The 26092-nt window shown below is 36.7% G+C and overlaps 1 protein-coding gene across 1 annotated transcript in view; it reads left to right on the forward strand.

Annotated features, from left to right (window-relative positions):
• Positions 1-26092, forward strand: part of DPYD (dihydropyrimidine dehydrogenase) — a 320908-nt gene that overhangs the window by 128009 nt on the left and 166807 nt on the right. The window contains exons 9-11 of the mRNA XM_079314282.1: positions 17294-17401; positions 20046-20215; positions 21851-22061. Coding sequence (XP_079170408.1) covers positions 17294-17401; positions 20046-20215; positions 21851-22061 — 489 coding nt within the window. The remainder of the gene's footprint in view (positions 1-17293; positions 17402-20045; positions 20216-21850; positions 22062-26092) is intronic.

The raw sequence follows: 26092 nt of genomic DNA on the forward strand, positions 1-26092 counted from the left end.
CAAATGACCATCTCATTCAAATGTGCACTTCATTAAAGAGTCACCTCCTGCTTGGCTTCTGCAGCTGAGCTCTTACTACTCTGTGTGGTGTCGGTGGAAACAGGGAGACTTTTAATTAAGTGTGAATTTTGATTTGCTCTCTGAATATCTCTTTAGCAGCATATTATTCCTTGGTATATATTATTAGCAATCACATGTTTTTTTCTAAAGACAAAGGTAGTAGCTGCCCACTGGTACATGTGAATCTTTCTACCCATGTTAAGCCTGTAAAGGCTACTGGCAAAATGGCTTTGATGTGACACAGTCTGTAGATATAATCCATCTCCTTTATGCAAGGAGGGGAAAAGAGTTGCAAAAATAAGTGTTATGCAATAATTGATAGATGTCAGGAGCTCAATTCTGTCTCTAGTAATTGAGGAGCTCTCCCAGTCCACAAAGCCTTTCTGAGACCATGGAGAGTGGCCTGGCAAGGACATTGCTCTGGGCTCCTCCAGTGCTCCAGTTGCCAGCAGGGTAAGTGTTCAAGCAGTACTTGCACTGGCATGGTTGGAGGCAGGAGGTATAGTCTGCATGCTTCCCACACCATAAAAGTTCTAGCTTGAAACCCACCCTTCAAGCCTTTTAAAATCCTATTGTGTGGAATGCCCAAGAGCCATCACAAACTTGCTTCTATTGTACGGTCCTCAGCAAATCTCTTAAATTTCTTTGCACATCTGTAAAATGCAGGGATAAATGTTGATCTCCTATCTGGGTCCTGGATATTTTGAGGATTGACTGTTTGTGTAGCACCTTGCAAATAGAAAGTGCTACAAACAGTAAGTGCTATTTGTTACTCTTGGTATCAAAATAACTCATGCAGCCAAGCGTAGAGTATGGCTTGCTGTCTGCCTACCTGATTTGCATTTCTATATGCAGTGAAAAAAAGAAGGTGTTGTTGTAATATCAATACCTGCATTTTATAAATTTTGTGGCTCTGCTGTATGGTCAGAAATCCTGCATTGCATCTGCTACACATTTAATTGCAAGGCTTCAGAAATTTTAAATATTATATTTTCTTCCTTTTTTCTTCAATGTCACAACAGCATTTCATTTATGGCATCTTTTTCACGGCTTCATTTGCTGAGTCTGTTGTTCTGTTAATTTCTTCCGAGGTGTTTAGTTGGGTGTATGATTTACCCTTCATTAATAAATGTTTGCCCATTCCATACAATTTATGCAATTAGGAATTTTGGTTTCAGTCCAGTGTTCTAAACTATCTGTGTAAGTGATTGAATGAATAAATAAGTAAATAGAAGGTACCCCTATGGTGCCTCAATAATAATACCTTTTTTATCTTGCAAAGACTGCATTTGGAAATTGTTTCACTTCTTGCCCCTTCAACAGTTTTTTATTCAGATATTCTGAAATGTAGCTTAATTTTATTTTTTTTTTATCCTGAGCTCCGAATCTCTGAAAATGGCTTTTTTCTTTTCTGTTAAATTGGGGAGGGAGATGAACATGTGGAAAAAAAAAAAAAAAAAAGTTGTCTGATACATTAATTTGTATCTGCTCAGCATTTGATTTCAGGCTCAAGAGTTACTCTAATTATAATCTCTCCCTCCAAAAAATTGGAGGGCATGAGTTCTTGGAAAGACATGTACTTAAAGATATGGAGCTGTATCTGTGCATATACTTGGTGACATGATTGTCAGTGCAGGGTTAATGAACTTTCATCCCACCTACCATACCTTCAACATGCAGATTGAATGCATAAGTGAATACTTGTTTTCTATTTATATGTATACTGTAATCAAAAATAAAGAATGCAGAATCAGAGGTAGACTTTGTTTTAGCAGACGATTCTGTTTATCTGAGTCTCTCTCTTCTCACACAACTGTTGTTGTTGCTAAGGTTAATTAAAGTCATTCTATGCCTAATTTTATACGTAAAGCAAAACTAATTTATAATTTAAAATACTTCTGTAAAAGGCTTGGTTCCATATAACTGATTTGGTTATGCTGTACTTCTGAAAGATAATTTTATCTATAGGGCAGTGGATGTGCAAATCAGGTTTTTGCATCTATGTTGTGGAATTTTTGCATGAACTTTAAGGAAACTCCAGCATTGATCACTATCAGCTGTAACCTGTTATAAAATGAAATGAGAGATAGAATTACTGTTGTTAAATGTTGCAAACATCCACATCTGTAGACAGTGATATTTAAGAAGTTGTTTTTAAATGCTAACAACTGAAATCATCTGTGAATGGAGGAAAATTGTATTCAGTTTTTGATTTAAAGTTCTTGTCCTTATCCTGTGCTCTGATTTTACAAGATTATTGAGTCATTTTGTTGAATAAGGCAAGCCCAATTCCATCATTTACTCAGAAAGGGACTGTGAGTAGTAAGATGTGTTCTCTGCAAAAACGTAGACATTGCACTAATTAGAAGCATGGAAGAAGATTTTGCCAAGAAAACATTTTAGAAATTAGCTCTTGACCCTTGTGTGAGATCTGTGTTTTCTAGTTTTCCATGACTAAGCTTTGTTTGTAGTGTGGGGGAAGGAAGAAGGGTCTGATTCCTGGTACACTGCCACTGACTTGGAGAGCTCTGTAGCTGACAGAAACACACCATGTTGAATTTCTCTGTTCTGTGATTGTCTGGTACCAACACCCTGAGAGGGAATACTCTTCTTTTACCTAACTGTAGTAATGGATTTTTTAAATCCCAGATGAAAACGCAGAAATCTTTCCATGGCTTAGGACCTCAACCAGGGCATATTTCATAGAACTGTGAAATAATTGGAAGGGACCTTGGGCAATTGCATGGTGTTGCCCCCTAGCTCAAAGCAGGGTCAGCTGGAGCAGGCTGCCCAGGACCATATCCAGTCTTGAACATCTCTGAATACATAAGAATGCCTGCTCTGGAATTCTCCTGGCCCTCCTGGAGTTCTTTTCCTCCACATCAGTCATGTACAGACATAACATCTTTTGGCAGACAAGGGATGGGTCCCAAAGGTGCTCAGGCCCAAATCCATCAAAGTATTTAGGAGCACACCTAGGAAGGGGTTTGTTTGAAGTACTGTAGTCAGTTTGGTCTGTAACACCTGTAACTGTGTTCCAGTTAATGGCATATTTCTGCAGGGAAACCTTTTTCAATGCTTGATTTTATTGTGAGTGCTTTCACAAATGTATCTTTCACTGCCCAACTTGCCTGCAAATCTCTGCTAGGGTTTTCTTACGGCACATGGGTAGTCACAGAAAACCTCCAATTATGTTTCTAGATGGGTGTCTGTGTTCAAAAATTTTTGTACTAATGTGAAAGTAAGCAAGTTTATTATCTTTTGATCTTCTACGTATTTTCATTTCAACTCTAAACATCATGTTATCTGTGGTTTTATTTTATAATTGCATATAATTATGTAATTATACCAATTTTTTACTACTGTCAGAAGCTTTTAAAAAGAGTTTGGTGCTTTTTAAAAATTCAGTTTTACTATTATAATATTACACTGATGAGTTGTTTCTCCTTTGTGCTTTGCACGGACAATATTTCTGGTAAGGCAGATGTAGATAGAATGTAGCAATTTTTTAGCATAAAGAAATTTGATCTAATATCTGCTTTCTCAATTTATTGATTAGCTCAGGAAAGTTCAATAGCTAACTGAGGGTTTCCAAACTGTCAAAATATTCAGTGACAAGTTGATGTTGACATAATTGACGTTGAATGTATTAATTTTGTCTTAGTGATCTAGAAATCAATGCATTTTAATACTGGCTTTGTTCCGGGCTGGATCCAAAGTACACTGAAGGGCCTAATGTTGTGAAAAACTAAACTTTTTCTTTAATTGTGCAGCTCACAGCTATTTCAGACAGTAGCATATAAAGTAGGTAGGTCTAATTATGGACAGAGAGCAAAAGGTTTCTTGACAGTGTGCTGAGATTAATTAGTGTAAAAATAGTGGAATGTTTTAAATTAGTTTAGTCTGTGCTTATATGTTGGCATTATAGCATATCCTCAAAGCCTTTGACAGTTTTGAACAAAAGTTACCTTTTAGTTCAAAACACAACAGCAAATCCATATAGTTCCATAAACCCCCAAATAGTCTTTGTTTGAAGGAGCCTGTTTTTGTGACTCTCAAAGAAATCTATTTTCAGTTTTCTTCTGATGGATTAATAGAAAAGCTGGATTTACTAGAACTGCCAAATTCTACATTTGACAAGAAATTAAATCTGTTTTGAGAAGAAGGAATAGCACAAGATGCTTCTTAGATTTCTGCTTGTGCCATTGAATTTAGGCACTTGAAAACAATTGTAAGAGTGAATTTTACACACAACAGAAAGCTGTAAGCAAATTGAAAGTGCTGTTTAGGATTCATAGAGGAACAAAATGCATACTCCATCTCTGACATAATTTGTCTTGAGGTTTATGAAATAATTTTTCATCGGATAATAATATTTAAAGTAATTAAAGATACAATTTGCTATTTAATAAACAATGTGTTTTGTAACTTCATTAAAGATGCTGCTTTTCTTAATTGTAATGGTCCAAAAGGTTGTCAGTGAACTGTACATTAACTGCAGAGATAATAATGATTTTATATGCTAATAATTTTTAAATTAATAACTCATGTAGTTTTTCAGCCACACAGGGAAAATAATTTAGATTCTTAAAGCTTACTTTGGTATTAACCACTTTACTTGGGGAGAGTGGATATCCTTGTATAAAATGTTCATTTGTTTTACGTTAGCACTAATGCAAGCATGTAGGACCCACTGGTGTGAAAGGATTAAAAGCAGCAGCATTAGACAAGCATGAACATTTCAGAGAGAAATCCTTGTTAGAGGGACCTACTGGGACTGGGTAACTTGATTTTCTATTTATTGATCTTGTTTTTCTTACCATTTGAAACTGTTTGGAGAGAATCTTCCTATTGTAGTACTGCAAATACAAAAATGTGCATGAAGCAGACATTAAGGATTCATACTCAGTCCCAGGTAGATTTGTGTGCTTTGGTTGACTTTAGCATGGGTTGGATGCCTTCTTAGAGAAAACATATACTCCTTGGGAGCATCTGCATCATCACTGCAGGTCATTTGAGAAGTCTCATTTTAACTTTCTGACATCTCTTTGTCATAGACATCTCTTCATGGAATGAAAAGGGGCATACAGTCCTAGCTCGCTGATGCTTTATCACAAAAACTTTTTGCTTAAAATAAGTATAAATTTCCCATTTTGAATCTTTTACTTCTCCACCGAGAGAATAAGCTTAGGAGGAGGAGGAGGAAGCTTCTGTGCACGTCTGTGCAGTATCTGCACCTACAAGCCAAGTACCTGACCCATGATCTTCATGACCATGTTCCACTTCATGTTCCTGACTGCTGATCATCGAGGAGGCATTTGGAGATCTGCACCACCATTTCTCTGTCTGTTTTCTGCATAGAAGCCTTACAGCATCTGAGATTCAACTGCATTGTATTTTTAACCTTGTCTCAGATTTGATACCATGTCATCAGTATGGGAAATGACCTAGGAAAATGCAGGCACTTGATGAAAATGGATAATTAGTTAATAAAGATACTCTGTCTGTAAGTAAAATTTTATATGAAATACCACATATGCTGTTCTTGAGAGAGGAATTCAGATTTAGTTAATAGATTAAAAAAGCCTTAGACAATTAATGAGTTCTTTCTGTCATTTGCCCATATTCAGAACAGGATTTGGTCAAAGCATGAACTTGCTTAGTTATTTCCAGTATGGATAAGTATGAAGGGATAGCTGTGGAGTGGCTTTAACATTTCTGAGCTGATCTATCTGTGTAGGAGAGTATCAGTTTAACAGGATATTTACATGGAAGCCCTTGCTACAGCTGCTTTTAAAAAGAAAGGCAGATAAATATGTGCTTAATGATAAGAACATTGATGTGTAGGGGGTAAATGACCTGAGTGAGAATGCTCATTGACCCTCCAGCATGTTACAAGAATGTCATATTTGTTGCAGGGTATTCTGTACTGACAGTGTGTGACAATCTGAGAAGATAAAGCCTCTGATGACACATACTTATTATTCACCTGCAATTATAAAACTCTGCGTGCTTTTTTTTCATAATTCATAGTGAACACTGGAGCATAATCATGTTGAAAGTGTCTCTTCAGAATGTTGCTTTAAAGGAATGAGTAAGAAAATCTTCTCAAATGTTTTGATAGATGATTCATGGCACTGGAGCTGCTGATGAGGAGCCAATATAGCCAAGTCTATAAATATGCAGTTACGAGAACTCTGGAAACATGAATTCTGGTAGTGTGACAGATTCAAAAAGCACTTTTTCTACTAGAGTAGGTTTCTAAAGTTGCTCTCTTCCTGTTCTACATTCAGATGTCATTGTCTAATTAGGCTAATTGGCTGGCAAATTTGCCAGCTTTTAAATAAAATTAGTTTGGAGGTGAGAGAACAAATACCATCAGAAACCTGATTTATTCTTTCTTTCCATAATAATTGTTTCTTTTTAACTAAGCAGAGCTAGGCTTTATTATTTCTAGGAAATTTCTGTTTAATTTACTGTATATGACATGTTTCCAGAAGAAATGAATATTGGCAGCGTATTACTAAGCCTTTAAGCAAAGTAATCATAATGGAGAGACTGACCTCCACCTTACCTGGCAGTAATGGATACAGTTCTAGCACATAACAGTTACAGTTATTTTAACAAATGTTATTTTAAAAAATTCAGCTTGCCTTAAGTCAGTACAAGTGCATTTTCCCCGCGTTTCTCATTGCATCTGAAGATCCAAAATACACGGAGGGTAATGAGAATGAATGATAGCTTAGATGTGTTCTTTCCTTGAACTGCTGGTTGTGTTAAATCCACAGCTCCTGTGCAGACCTACAAATCTATAACATCCGTTCCAGATGAATTTGGAAACAAGGGGCTGCGTTCTTTTATTCTTGGTGCAGAGATTAAAATTGATCACAGCAGACACAAGGGAGCAGGTTTGAGTATCACAGCTCAATGTGGTTAACTGGGAGAGTGCAGGGCTCCTGTGCTCCTTAACTGTGCACATACAGGTTACGAATATTATTGATTGCTGGGGTCAGGGGAGGCTGCAGGGAGGTTATGTTGCATGATGCTATTTGATAATTTTTAAGGGACAAGAGCTATGAACTCTCCTAGCATCTGGGACAGGTACAGTTTAAACCTGACAAATGGAGATTTATGTTTGTGTGAGCTGGCAAAGCCCTTCAGGTAGAAATAATAAATGGAAATTTGATAGGATAGTTTTTTTTTTTATCATAGGTCAAATATTGTGCTGTAGAAAAAGAGAAAAAAAAGATTTAACTATTACCTTTTCATCAGAATGCACTGATGATAGGTTTTCAGTTGTAGATCTGTGCTGCAGGGTAATGAATAATGTTCAGAAGTCGTTTCTTGAAGCATCATTTTAAAATATATGTGGAGATGGTTTACCTGAAGTGATTAAAAAATGCAGTGTAGGCAAATGATACAGTAGTAATTACTGAATACATTTTATAGTATCTTTTTGTTCTTTCATGTGGGCAAAACCAGTAAATAAATATGCTGAGATTTAAGATGAGACAATATAATACTTATAAAAGAGATGGGAAAAAATATTTGTTTCCTATTGAAACATTTGTTTCCTATATTGAAATTTCACATGGAGTACTAATTACTCATTAGCTTGAGAAAGACCTTGCTGAATTACTTTGATGACTTCTACATATGAGAAAAAAAAAAAAAAAGATAATTCTTGTAATGTTTTAAAAATAGGAATGACCAGAAAGTCCCATATTTTCCAAATATTAGTTATCATGTGGGATTTTCTTCCTGAAGGAGTAAGTTTTTACAAATATTTCATATTGATCCAATTACACGGGGTGCAAAGCTGTGATTGACTCAGCCTGTTGTTTCATAGTCACGATATTGAAAGAGAATGGAAGTATTGTACAGCTGAGGATGGTTGTGGGTTTAAGACAAATGGCTGTAGTTAGATCTCTCTATGATTCTTTACTGCTCTCTTCCATCAAATTTAGAAAACAATATTAGAAAAATCAGTGTTTAGAATTGCAACACAGATACCACCTATGGGCTATTATATTCCTAATATATCAAAAAATGCAGGGTGATTTTAGGTAGTGTAAGCTGATGTTGTCTCAATATACCTCATTGCAACTTCCTTGCTGTACTGTGCCTGAGGTCTGACAAAGGTGTTATTCCAGGATATTAATGACTTAATTACTCCTCATATATTTCTACAGGATGAATTTGCTGCCTTTGATGGGTTTTTTTCAGCTGTTGCTTTGTGATAGCATAGAGGCTTAGTATTTATTTTTCTTCATGATGTCAACTAATTATTTGTGATTTTTTCTATGTGGATGTTTATAATCCATTTTGCTCTCATTTTATCCATCCCCTGTGTATTTATTGTATGTAGCCTCTATTGATCCAGCTTTTCAAGATTTTTTTCCAGTGTTTTGAAATGAAAAATTAATATGAAGAGATCTTTTCTATGCTAACATTTGGTTTTCCATTTATAAATTTTCATTTGCTTAGATTATTCCAATATACCAGCATGACTGCTTATAAACAGGGCATATTAGATAGTTAAGTTATAACGAGTCTGCTTGGGGAAAGTTATTGTTTCCATTGCAAACAGGCATGGTAATATTTTCCTTCTTTTCTGCAGTCTGTTGATTCTAATCTCACAATCCAGTATATTTTGTTTTCACTTCCACATATTTGGATTTTCTGTATTGGATAAAAATCACTTTACTGTGGCATATAGATGATAGATATTTTTTTTTGTGTCCTTCAAGTCACTGATAGGCAGTCCCTGAGGAGGTGATCCTGCCTTGGGGCCACTCAGTGCTGTTTACTGAACACAAGGATGCACTGGGACCAGTTTCTGTTCCTCAGAGTGGTGTAGTGTCACTCTGGCAAATATTATCTGGCTGGTGTCTGGAGGAAACACAGCCCCCCACAACACAGTCTTTCCTTTGGCAGGTTACTGCTAGGAAAAAACTTGTAAAAGGAAGAGGGAAAGGAGCTGACAACGTTAGCATGTCAGATCTGAAACTTCAGCCTTCCTGGTTCAAGATTGCTGCTGAAAAATAACAGCTCAAGTCCATGGTGGGGAGTGACCAAATTCCAGTCAGGATAAAATCTGCTTTAGCTCTGTTTTAAGCAGACTGGAGCCAGCTCTGCTCCTGGGTGGAATGATCCATTCTTGTGGTAGAGATGGATTGGACTCAGACTGCTAAATGCATTTTTGCTAGTGACCTTTTCAAATTTGTCGCCAGTATAATAAATGTTGCCAAGATGACTTAAGAAAGGTTTGCAGCAATATTCCACTTTATTTTTTACAGCAGATGTTTCTTCAGTTACTCTGTATTACAATTTACAGAACTCTTATGTTCTACAAATCAAGATTCATAGCAAAGTGTTTCAGTGCTTTAAGTCCTGCAATAAACAACACCAGGCAGAACAGAACCAGAGGGAAGGTAAGCAGACGTCTGCATTCATCCTTCTCTGTGCTAGGCCTTGCTTCATAGTGATTTTCACATTTCAGCAAGTTCATTCACCAGGGCTACCAGCTAACTTCCTAACATCCTCAACTTGATTATTCAAATGTGGGGAACATTAAGTACCAGTTTCCAAACACAGAAGAGAGGCTGGAATTACCATCTGTTTCTTAATTTAGAAATATGTATATGTTTGCACAACCTAGTATCACTACTTCTAGTGTGTCCTTTAAAGAAATAGGTTTAAAAAATGCTCACTGAAACTATATGCTTCAGTTCTGAGGTATGCATTTTTAAAGAGTGCTTTTAGAGGATAAGGGCTCAAAATGTTGAGTTCAAAATTTTCATCGTGCTTAAATGTTACCAAGATTTGAAAAATTATTAGATTTATCCAGATCTGTGTTTTATCATCTGGAAACACTGATGTTTTTCATTAAAATGCTGTATTTTAGCCATACTTGAGTGTTGTCCTATTAAAATTCAAAGCACAGGTCCCATAATTTGATCATAATAAAATTAAAAACAGCAATTAAGACTTGAGGTAGGATGTAGAGAGTACACTCAAGCCTTGAGTAAGGCTGGACTGATTCCAGTAAAATCAAATAAGGGGTGGAGTCTATATCTGATGGAGCTAATGAGTTCTGGTTCACCTTTGGACATTTTGGCTGGCATTAGATGTCAGCCTGATCTAATTATGGGGTCACTAAATGTGGTGAGGGCAGATCACAAAGCTGCAGGGTTTGTGTCCCATGCTCAGGCAGACAACACTAACTGTGTTGTCATAATCCTGATTTCCATCACTCACATGGATGGATTCTGAGCTCTGTCTGTCATTCCCATCTGCACTCTCTGATGTTTTACTCGTGTGAATTTTGGCTGCCTCTAAACTGGGCTTGGACAACTGGTACTCAAAGGGAAATTGGATTATAAAAGCAAATTTAGTTCTAAACAATCTGATTCCTTTACTCCTATTGTTTCTTTACAATTTGCAAGAGTTCAGATACTTGTCTCTGTGAATAATTTAGCAACAAAGTAAGTAAGGTGTGAGATCAGACTGCATTGCTTCCAGGTTCAGCTGCTTATTCAGATGTTTCTAGAAACCGTGGTATGGATACAGCTGTTCAAGTTAGAATGCACTGCAGCAATTGTGTATGGCTCATGCTGGTAGATGTGAAGGGAGTTTTCACATATGCTGTACACCCTGTTCATTCTAACTTGAGGGTAAGAGAAGGCTAACCCTGGTGTAGTTCTTTTGCTTTTTTCCCTTTACTTTTAATTTTCTGTGAATGAGGCCTTTAGCCATCATTAGGAAATAACTCCTAAAAACCTTGCAAGCATACCTCTTTCAAAGGAAATAAATCATTAATAAAAACTACAGAAAAGGAGCAGAAAATATTACAAAATTAATATACCAGGCTTACAGAGAAAACAAATTTGAAGGAGCCACCTGCTGTGGAGATGAGGCAGTAATCTCAACAGCAGGAAATAAAGGGAGAGAGGGAGAAAATACAAAAGCATAGACATTAAAAAAGTAATTAAAACACTTATCTCCATCGACATACATATCAAACAAAAAAAATCAACCACCTAGAAAACATACTCTATTGAACGTCACAACAGGAAGTAACAAAGCTGTCCCCATAAAAAAAAAATTCCAGGAAAATGAGAGATTCTTTACAAATACAAGCCTCAAAAGTATTTACTGAAGTGTTAATCACTAATGGACTGACCTTGAGAAAAGCTGAGCACTTGCAGAGTATTTGCAACTTTTCTGAAAGATTAGATGCCCAGTATCAAACCTTTTAAAATGTAGGGAAAGTTACTGTCTAGATAAAGATAATTGTCTGTTCCATGCATGGTGCAAGTCATAGCATGAGTTGTAGTGGTGTGTTTGGTATAACCAGCTCTGGGGCACAGTTTAAGTACTGCATTTGGATTATGCATTTCAATATAGTTCATTTCTAAATGGTGCAGTGTTGGCCTGTGGGCAGCAATGCTAGCAGTATGGATTTGAGTGAATGTGGCTTCTTAGAAACAAATAGCTAGAGCATATCCCACTGCATACAAGGAGTTTCTATCATGTCTAGGTAAAACTATAAATTTGACAGTTATGAAAGTTTAGAGTTTCAGTGTTATCCTTCAAGAAAATAACGTATTAAAAAATCATGGTCTAATTTATACGTATCATGGATTGTGTGACATTAAATAAAACTGCTTTAAATATATAGATTTTGATCTCCAGTTCCCCAGCCCACAAAAGAGAATTATTCAAGAAGATCAGAGCATTCAGAAGTATTAAAGTAGTGCTTATGTGCTTGGATTTCTCAGTGTGCCATGTACCTTTGTAGTCACAGTCTAACCATATGGTACCTGTAGCTGCAAGTCTCTGTGCAAGTGTGAAATGTCATCAGATGTGCTACATCTGAAATGTTTTTGTATGGGCACACAAGGAGCAAGTTGGAACACTCAGTGTGTGAAAATGCAGGGACATGGGACAAAATGGTGCTTTTTTGTTAGCTCAGAAGGACCCTTTCAGGAGAAAAATGGTGGATTTAGAATTTGCCTTCAGAGGGAAATTACCTTAGCTTCATATCTATCTTAACATATGCTTTTATGGAAATTAAAAAAAAAAACAACATAAACATTGTTAACAAAAATAATTCATCAGAAAATGTTGATTCCTCTATAAAATTCTCATCAGTCTCTGGCCATCAGCCTTCCAAGGCTCCTTTCCCCAGGACACATGAAAGGGCACAGCCTGTTCCTGGCCAGAGGTGCAGAACTGCTGCTGCAGAATCTGTGCTGCCTCCTTGCCAGATTGTGCTCGAATTTCTTATGCTGAGTAGCAGGCTGGAGCTCAGCTTGTCTGGGCTTGGCCTCTCTGATATTATTTCAGAAGATTTGCATTGCCACCAGAGCACATATGCAGAAAATCAATCCCCTGTTTTCTCTCTGCTTTTGTATAGGATCCATGGATTTTTCTCCTCATTCTCAGTAATATCTGACAGTTAAAGGCTTTCTACCCAATCCTAGGATTTTCTGTAATGGAGGCCGTGAAGGACAGAAGAAGAGTTTTCGTTGTAAATGTGATTTTAAAAAATCTGGTTTAACTCTGAAACAGAAGCATGGAGATGGTAAAAAGATGGAAGGGTGTCCTTGCCCTCTAGCTTTCTAGCTTCAGATGTGTAAGGCAAGGAAACATTAAAAAAATAATCCATAAATTGGTGAATGGGGTTTGATGTTTGACTTCCTTGTTTTAAAAGTTAGAAAAAGAAATGTGCATAGCCAGTTAAACACATTTTGTTTATTTTTGATTGAATTTGGATAAATCTATGAATGCAATGTCATTTCAAAACAAATTTGAAAGATTCAATATAAAAAATGTACAGTGTTTTCACTTTTAAACAGTAGCTCTTGGTATTTTCAAACACAGATTGAATTGACCAGCAAAATTCAGTATTATCACAATTTAAAATGAAGACAACAAACCTTTTCAATGTTTGATGTGAAAATGAGAAAAAAGATTATGCTCTAGTTAGTATTGTCCCTATAGGATCTTGTATATTTACCCTTCACCTTCAGCTCCATTTTATTTTTTTGTCTGGAGATGTGTTTTTAGTTAGCTGCCAGTGAAAACTACATTTGACCCTTATCAAGGACGAGAGCTTATTTTGTGTGTCAGTTATTAAGATCGGTTGAGAAGTTCATTTGAAACTGCAAATTTGCCCAACCATGTCAGATTTAAGTAATCCAAACAGTAAGTTCAGGCTCAGAAGCATAGCTGCTGCTGGGGTAAGGGGATTTGGTCAAAATAGGAGATAGACATGCAGTGCCTGTCCTTGCTTTAGTTTCCCTTTCCAGATCAGGCTCATAGCTGCAGTAGTAGCAGATTTGGCTGATTGATGTGTTGGCTTGCCTGGGTTTATATGGTGCAGCAGCAAGTGGACTTGGTGCTCTGCTCTGCAAACCAATCCCTTACAATGTCTGTGCATCACTCTGGTACTGCCTTGTACATCTGACAAATTTACTCTAATCATTCAGCAATTCATATCTCAACAGGACTAGGGAATTGTTTCTACATTTTCTTTAAAAGGAAGCAGTGGACTTGGGATTGTGCATGAAGAAAATGGATATGCAGCAATATTGTGAGAACAGAGAGTACAAGATCTTAATAGGAGGCAGATGATATTTTTGCTAATACATCTGTGCACAGATATATGTATATATAAAGGATATAAAAATGGGAAGGTAAAGTCTGTGTTTTCCAAAGCCACTGCTATAGTGGTTAGGGACTTTGGAAAGTATATGGTGTGTCATACACAGGAGAGACTTTGGTGCTGAGGAATTGCACACTGGAGAGGGAGTTGAGTGCTCAAATGAAGAGAAGAAGCAAAGAGAGTAGTGATGTCTGCTGAGAGATAGCTGGAGCATCTGGAGATGGAAGGCAGAGCACATCAAACCAGAGGGTCAGGAATTAAGATGAATTGCTTTCTGTGCTGCACCTGACCCAGATTGAGACTGTCTAGGTTAGATTTTGCAAAGCTGAACTAGATCTGTCATGCAAGCTGTTATTTTCACAATGTTTCTACTTTCTCTATTCTTAGTAAATGCAGTTTCCCACAGCCCATGAGGCTTCCTTGTGTGGTTTGGATATCAGAAGTTGTTCCCTGGCATCAGCAAGCAAAGGAGCTGAGGGATCAGGAAGCCCAGGGCTATGGCTGCAGAGGATGAGGGGCTCAGCACAGCCCTGTGCTTGTGTAAGGATGTCCAGGAGCTCTCCAAGCATCCCCAGGGAATTGCCTTTCTAAGCTGCCTCTTCTTGCTTGCCCTTTGAAAGAGTTGTTCTTCAGTGCAGGGAAAGGAAATAATTGTTATCACTACATTTCAATGCAGATTATTTAAAGACAGGAGATGTGGGATAGTGATAGATTGTTTCAGAACACAAAATGCCAAATAATAAATAAAAAAGTATTTTAGGTGGCTTGCAAGTGGATTTGGAGAACAGAGAACTGACTTACTTGGCTTCAGCCTAAAAGCTAGGGAAAAGACCTTAGATTTCTCTAAACATTTGTTCTTGGGTGGCTCTTGGCTATTTTGTACTAGTATGTGAATTCCCTTTTTCTAAAGGATCTCTCTGATTTATCTTCAAAGAGTATTTCTCTTGGTTCATTATTTTGACCTAAATTGTCTCTTTCATAGGTGACCGGGTTTTTTTAAATTTTATTTTTTGCTCTACAACCATTTGCTCAAAGCCGTATTTTTCCTGTAAAACTTTTTTTTTTTTTCATTAAATATTCTCTCTCCCAAGAGGCTGTTGGCTATTTATCAATATTTGATCTCACTGTAAACCATACTTCTGTGGGGTGGATGTTTATTATGAAATGGTGTCTCTAAAGTGAATCTTATCTGTTCTTGATCTCTTTCTCAGTCTGCCTCGGTCTGCCTCTTTTTTAGCTTGCCTAGTGGCTTGAAGAAATACTAAATCTCTCTATTTTAACAACAGTAAGTGCAGTCATTACAATAGCAAATACTGAACAGCAAAAGGAAATGCATCAGAATCCAGTACAATACAACTTCCAGCAGGTGCTTAGCAAAGAGCTTCCATCTGTGCTAAGTGTTTATAAGTATAAAAAGAGAAATCCCCTGCATTTCCTTCAAATGTAAATATCACAAAACTGTTTTTCAGGGTGTTTTCAGAAAATGAAAATAGCAAAATAAAATTAATAAATAGCAGATAATGTCACATCAATTGACTACCTCTTTGGCATTTGTTTGGTTATATAAGCCAGGCTAAACATTATTAAACCCAATGTGTTCTTATCCAACTCCTTTGATTTCAGGGATACCTAACTAGTGATCAACCTAGACAAAGAATATTGCAACACTTCCTTTATTATACTCTTTATTCAGCCTGGATGATAAAAGCAGCCAAAAATGAGTGGGGAAAAGTATTTTGTGGGTTTCTCTTTGGGTTTGAATGGAGATACATATTAGGTGGAAATTATCTTTAATGCAGGCTGCACATCCTACTAATGACAAGAGTATTTCTCCCAAGAGTAAACAGAGGTCTGTGAGTTGGTTTATGGATATCTCAATAGAAATGGTTGCATTACTCTGTCCTCTGCCTGCAGGCAGTCACTGAGAGCTTTTTCTGAGGTTCTCTTCTTGCCATAGATGATTTTGCAATATATACATAAAGGAAATTCTATGCCCTTTTAAAAATAGTTTCTTTAATGCATTTTACATATTGTACTTTCAGTAGTACTAAGTATTTCTGGCAGCCTCTTAAGATATCCATTATTCATTATTCATTATTCATTAGCTGAAATTCCAGTCTACCCAGAAAGTACAGCATTTAAAGGTCTTGAAGTTCAGGATGTGCTAGTATTTTTTAACCTTATTTTTTTTCTATATCCAACTATAGATCAGTGTTGGTTTCAAAGTCGAGTGTTCAGCAACTGAGTCATGATTTTTCTTTATAAATAGAGATCAAATTTCAGGATTTTTTTATTTTCTTTTTGGCTTGCAAGCCTTTTGAATTTACTGAGACTATATTTTGTTTTGTTTCATTGAAACTAGTAAATCTGAAAATGCATTTTATTTTTCTAGTATTATTGTAACTTCATTCAGAGTTCTAGAGGTTCAAAAAACTCCCTTCATGTAGGTAACTCATGAAAAAGTACTAATTTTTGTCATTAGGTAGTTCTGGTTGTATGCTGTAATGAGACAGATTTTTGTTGCTTATTTGATATAACAAGACACCAAACCTTCCCTATTTGGAAAAGAGCTCCTCCACGTGCAATTCTGCATTACTGTAGATGCTAAAATTGTGTTATTAGGGTTTTAGAGACCACCAGGCTCAAAGAGGAGCAATGTTAGTCTGCTGCCACCTGTGCCTGAGAATGGAGGGAACACAGATTGCTTTGGACGCTTCCTGCTGGCTCTGAGGATTCCTCAGTGCTAGTATGTTATGTTAGAAAAATTGTTGACATTTGCTCCATTTCAGTATGTAATTATTAATTAGTATACTTTTGATAATATTATGGGGTTTTAGATGTAAATATGAAAGTTGAGACTCTTGAAAATACCCTGATTGCATTTGTATGAATGAAATTACTTAACTGGTGTGTCAGCTGGGCTGGCTTTTTGTGATGGCCAACCATTCCAACCACAATGAGATTATGTCCTTGGGTAATTGGAAGATGCTTTTTGCTGCTTTCTTTTAACTGAAAGGTATTTGTTGCTATTAACAGTTGTGAAGTAAATCCTTGTTTGTATCCTACAGCTTCTGTCTAAATGTGTGCTTTTAATAACAAGGAATAAATGTCAGCTGATCAGGACTTCAAGGTTTTGAGAAAATAATCAAGAATGGCAAAAAATTGATGGCATACAAATGCTCACAGGTCAGACCTACAGCACTGCCATTTGTCCTCCACCCCTCATCAGTTAAGCTGCTCCTTACTGCCTCATTTGTATTACCTGCTCTTGCACCCTGTTCTCTCTAATCCCTTCCCCTGCATTTGTTTTGTTTTGTGTCCTACAAGTACACACATTGTTGAGGAACCTGATTTTCAAGTGCCTGTACTCCTAAAACAATCACCAGTTACATAAGCTGCAGACTACAGATGGGATCATTTGCAATATTGTTTTGGAAACATCTAAGTGTTTGTAAAAGTCCTTGTATTGACAATGTTTTTGAGAATATGTGTGTTCAAACTATATGTTGGTCACTAAAACTTCCTGTGTAATTCTGATGTGCCATAAAATATCTATTTCAGGTTTGCCAGAACCAAACAGAGACAGTATATTCCAAGGGCTGACAATGAATCAAGGATTCTACACGTCTAAAGACTTCTTACCTTTGGTAGCAATGGCAAGTAAACCAGGTATGTGGTACTGTGTTCTTGTTGTAATCACATTCAATAAGTCATTAGCAGTTGTTATTAAATTATACTGTGGCTACAAAACAGCACATCCAGTTACAAAATACCTTCCACTGAATTGTCTGGGACAGGGGTTTCTCTTGGTGAGTAGCAACCTCAGGAGCGTGGTCTGGAAAGTTAGTGCCAGAGATTGTAAACTGAATAATCATATATACAAACCTAAACTTATGGCAAATTATTTCTCTTTGTTAGTTATATTTGTTACATGGTCTAGATTCCCCAGACAAAAAAAAAAAAAAAAAAAGGTACAGATTTTCTTTTTTTTTTTTTACTTTGGACAGACTGTGGTATTTTATATATGACTTAATATAACTTGGTTTCTCTACAAACTGATTTTCAATTCAGCATTCAGAAATTTCTTTTAGTATGATATAGGACTGCCTGCTTATTTAGTAGAATTTTCTTAAACACTTTTAAGGAATATATATTCTGTGGCAGATTATTCTGCTTATAAAAGTAAAGTTTATTGCCCCATTTGATACAAAATATTTCAGAAGTGAAATTCTGCATTGCATCTGTCCCATTTCTTTGCTGTTTTTGTCAAATGCTTCTTTCTGTCTGTTTTCTTAAGCTCAAAGTAATCTTAAATGATTTGGGAGAAAAGGGTTTTCTTTTTGAAGACAGAGATGTTTGAAAATAAAACCGATTGAGAATATGCAGTGCAACACATTCATAGATTAATAAAGGAAAAATAAATTCTGCAAAACAATTCTCTCTTGAAACAATATGACTAAAAATACTTTGTAGAATTCTGAGAAGGTATGTAGCAGTTGTGTGCTGTAAGTTACCTGCCTGCATGAGGATCTATATCCTGTGATCCATATATTTCAAAATATTGCAAAGTAGTCCTCTTGATTTGCTAGCATATGTGACAATATGTTTTTTTAATATTAAGTCTACAATGGGTAAAAGGATGAACTTGGAAGAACTAACCTTTTCTGACTGACAGTAATAGATAGCTCTTTGGTGTTGTCTGTTAATTAACATGGTCTCTTTTACTTAATTTTCCTAGTGTCTGTCTGCAGCTATAGCCACCTTTTGCTCTCTAAGGCATATGGAATTTTGAAATAAAATATACACGTACTACATCCTCCTCTATTCTCCTTTTTTCACTGTGACGGTTACCTAAATAATAGACATAATAGACTTATTCATTGTAAAATACATATTCTGCCTGCTTATTAATTCTGAATGCCACTTGTTAATATACTTTCCTCCAAAAGGGTTTCCCCTCACATATGCATAGCTGTGAATTTACCTTGGGAGTGTGTTCCCAAGAGCAGAGTGGGCTGCACTGACTGATCCCTTCTAGACTCATACTCTAATGGCACTTCACTTGTGCTTTTTCCACTGCTCAATTGGTGTGAAGTATTAAGTTCACGAAAAATAAATGAGAAAAATTTAGAGAGGATTTTAGACGAAGAATCCTATTAAATAAATAGTAAATGTGATGCCACATAGGAGGGGGAAATTATATAATTTGACATACATTAAGCATTTTTCAAATGGAGAGAGAACAGGTGTATTAGGATGTTGTTTCTCACTCTGTTTATATGTCTAAATGAAAAGGATTGTTTACTTCAATAATACTTATGTTCACAATTGCATGTGAAAATCTGCTATAGTAGGATACTTGAGTTAAAGTACAATAGGTAAATGGCCAGCTCAGTGCCTCCTGACTGGAGCTGTCCTGGACTCGGGGAGAACATAGCTTGTATTATTTATGTCATTATTTTACAAGTTACAACCATTTGCCTAATCAACAGTTACTTGCACTTAAACATGTGATGAAGTGCAGTCTCATCCAGGGAGCACACACAGTTCAGTTTTACTTAACTATTTCCTGTTTAATGGAGTCATCATGCACAAGCTGTAGATGATGAACACATAATGTTGTCATTTTCCCCATGTAACTTTTTACAAATGGTTTGTAGAAAACTACTGTAGATTAAACATTTTATCCAGTGGAAGTACTAGGAATTACTGTAATAATATTTTTTTTCTTCATGTTCAGCTGATGAATAGCCTCAGAGAATCATGTCACAGCCAGAACAGTGCCTGTGCTTTATAGAAATCTGTGGGGACTTATGTTGGTCTACTATTACACAAAACTGTAACTATCAACAACTGGTCATATTTTTGTTGTTGTTGTTCTGTTTTGGAGCTTGCTTTGTTTTTGTTTTGGTTTTGGTTTGGTTTTTTTGGGGTTTTTTTTTTGGTTTTTCTTTAGCTGGGAGGATAATTAATCTGATGAGAGATAAACTTGCTTTTTGAATAAAAAGATCTCGCAATTTTCTAGTTTCAACCTGACAGGACCCACAATCCTACAAACATGTTGTCATTTGAATTCTTACTCAATAGAAAGATGCAGCTGCTTAGAGTACTGACTATGAAATTATGTATATGAGCATATCTTAAAAGGGGAATAAAACTGTTTTTCAGTGGAGCAGAATAATTTGATAGTGACACTCCATGCTTGGGAACTGTAAGATGCAATTTTACACTGCTTTGAGTACAAGTACCTTTTGAGCTGTCATGCAGAAATGGTTTCTCTCCTTGAAAATGGGGTTTTCCTTTTATCTTTCAGGGATGTGTGCCTGTCACTCTCCATTGCCATCAATCCATGGGACAGTGATTGTGCTGGGGGCAGGAGACACTGCCTTTGACTGTGCGACCTCTGCTCTGCGCTGCGGAGCTCGTCGCGTGTTTGTGGCCTTCAGGAAGGGATTCACTCACATCAGGGCAGTCCCAGAAGAGGTAAAACTGAAGAGCAGCATTCCTGAGAAGGCACCTTAGTTATTGCTATGTGGCTTGAAAGTGTGCTGTAGGTACTTAACAGACATCTGCTAAAGGTTTTGTTTATAAAAAAACGCTCTTCAAATGTAAAATGTAGGAATGTTTATTAAAGAGCTGAGGCTCACTTTGTATACTCTGCATTTAAACTTTTTTGTATCTGTTTCCTGACAAGTCAGAAAGATGTATTTGCAAGCAAGGGGTAGAATTTCTTGTAAATTAGGAAATGAGCTAAAATTTTCTAATCTTGAAGTCAAACAGCCATTAGAGTACTGTAGGTGGCTCTTCAGATCGTGGTTAGATCCTAGAATGATACCTCCTGGCTGTTGTTTAAGGAATCTGAGTGATTCTGACATTGCCTTGTGAACCTATAAAAGGCTTTCTTTCTTTCCTTTCTGTCTGATAAGAAAATTACTTACAGTGATTTTGGCTTTGAATCACTGCCAATGACAGTGAAGCAATGTTGTTCATTATATATTTCAACATTCAATTTGGTTTTCAGTTTGGCTTTGCACTTTGGCATTTATCCGGTCATCTGCACATTTTGAAATTATTCTGCTTCCTCAATTTATATGTACTACAGGAGGTTTTTTCCAGATTATTTTTTCTTATTTTGCTGGACTTTTTCTATTTTTGTTTATCTGGTACATTACACTTCTATAGACTTGAGAATAGCACACCACCTAATGCATCTTTATCATGGGATTAATGATAGTTTGGTTGTCTGTTTCAACAACATGGGCCCCTTAGATCTTGCAGAGGGTAATGGAGATGCAAAAAAAGTAATAGAGGGTTTCTTGGTGTGTGATTTACTTCTGCTGCTCTTCAGTCAAGAGTTCTAGACACAATGAGATTATTGAAACCATTGCACAGCCTCACGTGTTATTCAGCTTCTTACTATAGTCTGAACCAAAATCTTTCATAGAAGCCAGGTAAAATTCTGAAAGTTGTTAATGTTTTTACTCATCCAGACGTGCAGTGGGCCTTGAAAACAGTAAAATAAAAGCAGCTTCCTTTAGTAATGGCCATGATAGAATCACATCAGGTGGGATATTACATATTCAAAAAAAGTTGTGTAAATGGAGACAGTCACGTTCTGAAGATGATTGACTTAAGCAGTTTTACCATGGCAGAGATTCAGAAGATCTTAAGTCTGGATTGTCACTCAAAAAACTCTTGCTTGTGCATGGTACTCAGCATTTAGTACAGTCTTAAAATCACAGTACACACAAATCAGAACATTTACTAAGTCATTACTAGGCCACTTCTTAAAAGTCACTGATATTCATATAAGAGAAACCTTTTGCCCTCAAAGAAGTTAAACATATTCAAGGTAATGGAAAAATGGGAAAAAATATTGGAGAAATATTTGCCTTGAAAGTTTACCTACTGCCACTGCTCGATTTGATAGCATGAGAGGCTGTGAACCCAACATTAAGATGCCTGTCTGCACACTGGACATAGCTGATTCCTACTATAGAAGAATCCATGGTAACATCTTGAGTCAAAAAAATGTTTTCTGTTTGGTTGGTTTGGGGTTTTTTTTCCATGAAAATGCATCATGTTGAAACTATATATTTTATTGCTTCTGCTCTACAGATGGAACTTGCAAGAGAAGAGAAGTGTGAATTTCTGCCTTTCCTCTCTCCTCGGAAAGTTGTTCTGAAAGGTGGACGAATTGTTGCCATGGAATTTGTTCGAACTGAGCAAGACAGTGATGGGAACTGGAAAGAAGATGAGGATCAGGTTGTGCGTCTGAAAACTGACGTGGTGATCAGTGCCTTTGGCTCCATTTTGAGTGACAATAAAGGTAACCCTGACTAAAGCAAATGCAGATTGCACTTTTAGCTGCAGCCATGTCCTGTCCTTTAACAGTTTTGTAAAATGAGTCTTCTGGAGGTTAATCAGCTTGTGGCTGCTGGTCCTCGTAGAGGAGTCTCTGCATATTGCTGTGTAGAGCTGGTACTCAGCATAGAAGTACAGTTCCTCAGCATGTATTTTTCTTCTCAGTGCAAGTGGGATCTCAAATAAACTCTTGGGAATTTCTTCTGGTCTCATTAATTAACTCTAGAGAAACTCATTATATTACATCTTTAAGCTGAACTGATCTGATATTTGAAATATCTTTTTTTTTTTTTTTTTTAACCTAGCAAATTAAACAGGCATTGAAGCATTCATTATTCTGGTTCAGCTGGTCTGGGTATTACTTATTTCTTGTGCGTATACAAGAAAACTGTGACTTCTGTCTTACACAGTATTTCCTAGTTGGACTTTACAAGATTTAGTCTTAAAAATTAGCAATTACTTAATTCTGTATTAAAGATAAAGAAATTGGCACATTGATGACATTTGAGAGATTGGGTGAATTGTCTGCATTCAGCAGAGAGATGAACATGAATACAGTTAAGAGCATGGGAACTGAGCAGCATTCAGACTGTTCTCTGATACTAGGTTAGACTTCAGGAGTTCAGGCACATACATTGAATGTGCCTCAGAATTTAAAAACTCTGACTCAGCAGAAGACACTGATAAAATGAGGAGGTGTTCAGCTTGGAGACAGTTGTCTAGCTAGCAGGTTGTGAAAGCCTTAGTGAACAATGTGCCTTCCTGTCCAGGGCATGGTCACACCAGCCAGTTAACCCTTGACATGTTGTCACGGTCCTTTGGGTATGAATCGAGGACTTGGCAAGTGCCTCAGATTGCACAATACCAGAAAATTTGGTGTTCAAAATTTCCTAGTGTAATGTACTTTCGTGCATCTTTACAATCAAGGTAAATGTAAATCCTAAGTGATGTATAGAATGGTAAACCCCCATGCTACCATGAGAAGAGTCTAAACCCTCTCCTAAACCCTACAGTAAAAAGAAGGATCAGCCTGGTATTTTGAGGAACATGTGAAGTCAATACCAGGAGCAATCCTATCTTGTGTGTGCTACTAATGTTTTGGGGTAGTTTCTTGCATCCTGGGCTGTTTCTAGACAGGGATTGCACCCAGCTGTTCACAGTGCTGATTACTCAGGACTGCCACTGCCTCTGGCCCTACAGGGCACAGGGGAGAACAGACTCCCTTTCCTCTTGGAGCTCTATTGCTGTGCTAAGGCTCTGCCATTTGGGTGGGTCATATTTCAGGGCTCAGTCTAACCTCCAGGAAGCAAGAAGATGATGATTTAGGATTTTTTGTTTTTGAGAGATTCATTAACTACTCTGATGATGGCATTGATCGACCGAGAATTTTGGCGAATTTTGTTGGTGTTGTTTTTAAAACCCTGTGTTTAGGTTTTTTGGAAGTTTTCCTAGAATATCATATGGTAAATCAATATTAACCTATGCAATCAATATATGTATATTATATATATATAATATATATTTTGTTGTGATTCACAGACCCCATGATACAGAGTGATTCTGTTTTCTCCCACATTAAAAATTACCTCAATTAAAACATTGAACTTACTGTGCTGTTTAGCCATATTACTGTGCCAGTCTTGTATTTCCTAGGGCATGTTCACAGTCTAAATTAATTGTTGAGAGGTTTGTTAAATAGGAACATAAAATGGGAGGAGAACAGTCATGCAGTGAGCTGATCATGAGAGAAGAGAGTCATTTACTTTGGGGGTGAGCAAAACACCTCTGTTTCATGCTGTATTTTGGGTGAAACTGCTGTTAGAAAAGCAATCAAATAAAAAAGGGAAAATGCAAGTCATTTGTTTTGGATGTCGTGAAAGTGAAAAGAAACTAAGACTTGAGTGCATAAAGTACTAATTCTGAGCATACTATTTCAGTTGTTTTTAAGTCTTTTGTTTTTTAAGCTATCTTAATGAAAGTCAAATTTGCTTTTCACCATTGAGCTGGATTACAACACTGCAGACTACTTCAGTGTACATAACAAAAAGAAATGAAAAAGAAAAAAAAAACAAAACACCAAACATCACAGTGTTTTGTTGTGGGCTTTTTTTTTGTTTTTGTTTGTGTGGTTGATTGGTTTTTCTAAATGAGGTACACTTCTGTATTCAAGATATGAAAATATTCAGGTATTCCCTATCAAAATATGGAGATGAAAATACTTGAGGTACTTAAAACTGGACAATGCCATGAGCAAACTGATTTGACTTGCAACTTGATCTAACTTTGAAGGGAATGGAATAGGCAACCTCCAGAGGGCCCTTCTCATCTCAATTATTCTGTGACTGGGTGACTCAGGTGCAGGTTGAATAAACATGTTAATTGCTGCTCATACAAAGAGCTCTATCAATTGACCTAATTCATAAGGCACCTCAGGGAACTGCAATTGCACTGTTGGTATGGGCTAAGAGAGCAGGTTATATCCTATCAAAGTGGTTCTGCTGGTAAAAGAATAAAGAAAAGACTGTCAAAACTAAGAAAGATTAAAATTAGATTTAGCCCCGGTTCAACAAAGTGTTCAGGGCAGCCTTGATGCTCATGCTGGAAAGTTTTATAAGAAGCCATAAGTGTGTGGGTGACTGAGCAGAAATAGCTCATAGGTTAGAAAGTTTTTTCTAGTCTATTATCCTCAACAAGATGTTTCCTATTCTCGCCTGGTAACTATTAAATTTGTAACTGAGATTTCATGCATTCACAATCGGTATTTAGTCTTTTTTATTTTGTTAAAATGCTGATTGTGTTTTTAAGTAACAGTTCTAGTGGATATTCATCCTCCCATTGGCAATCATATAAATGCATCACTTACTTAAAAAAATGACTCCTAGTTTCATCTTATGGTCCTGGAGTTGCTTATAGGTGAAAAAGGGGAGTTGTCTCTTGACTGTTTTAGGAAGGTTACCAGTAAAAAAACAGCCCAACAAATTGTTCAAATCCAGCTACTGCAGATGGAATAAGAAAAATGCTTTGCTTCTTCTCGAAGAGAAATTCTTTTGCAAGTACAAGTTACTTTATTTAATCTGCAGAGCTTACCAGAGCCTTCAAGCCATCCTAACTGACCCACAGAAGTAAAGAGCTGTGAGAGGAATTTTGTACTTTTCCTTTGGTTCTTGCTTTTTTTCCTTAGTTTCTTATTTTTGTGGCTTACAACGTATTAGTGAATTACTGAAATATCTTCTGTCACCATTCCTAATTGCAAGTACTCAACATATGCAATTGCAATTCTGTGTGCTCCCTCACACTGTGTTCAGCCTCTACATCCCACTTATAACCAGTCCCATTGGTTTTAAAGTCTGAACTCTAAATAACCCTTTTCTAATCGATTTCCTTCTGATAGACAAAGGGAACAATACTTTTGGACTGCAAAATTATGTAGCAAATGCCCTTGTTCTGTTTTATTTTCATGAATTTCCAAGAAGAACCATGGAGAAAGTATGGGAAATAGTGCTAAAAATGCACTTCAAAATTCAGTGCAGAGCAAAGGACTAAGCCAGGATAGGGGATTGGCAACCTACGTTTAGTTTGACACTCTGTTTAGCAGACAGCAGTAAATAGAAAGAATTCCCACGTAACCAGAATGCTGAATCTTAGCATGATAATGTCTATTTTATTTTCTTGGAACAGCAAAAAAGAGAAATGAAAAATATCCAAGGAAAAATCCAAGTACCGCCTTTGTAAAAAAATTCCCAGAAATAGTAAGTTATTTGTGAACCAAAATATGTTTTATGAAAATGTTGGTAGTAGCTAGCTATTGCATCGTGACTGAAGAGAAGAACTTTATTTCATAATTCCAGGAATCAGTCACAACTTCAAGATATTTTGCTTTTACTTTTCGTACAACCATCATCTTTCTTGGAAACTGTAGCAGCAAACCCCAGGCTTACTGGTCCCCTAGAATAGTTCAACATGCAGTCAAGATAACTTTTCCCAAGTTATTTACAA

The sequence above is a fragment of the Erithacus rubecula genome (genome assembly GCF_903797595.1).
Source record: "Erithacus rubecula genome assembly, chromosome: 10".
Classification (NCBI taxonomy): Eukaryota; Metazoa; Chordata; class Aves; order Passeriformes; family Muscicapidae; genus Erithacus; species Erithacus rubecula.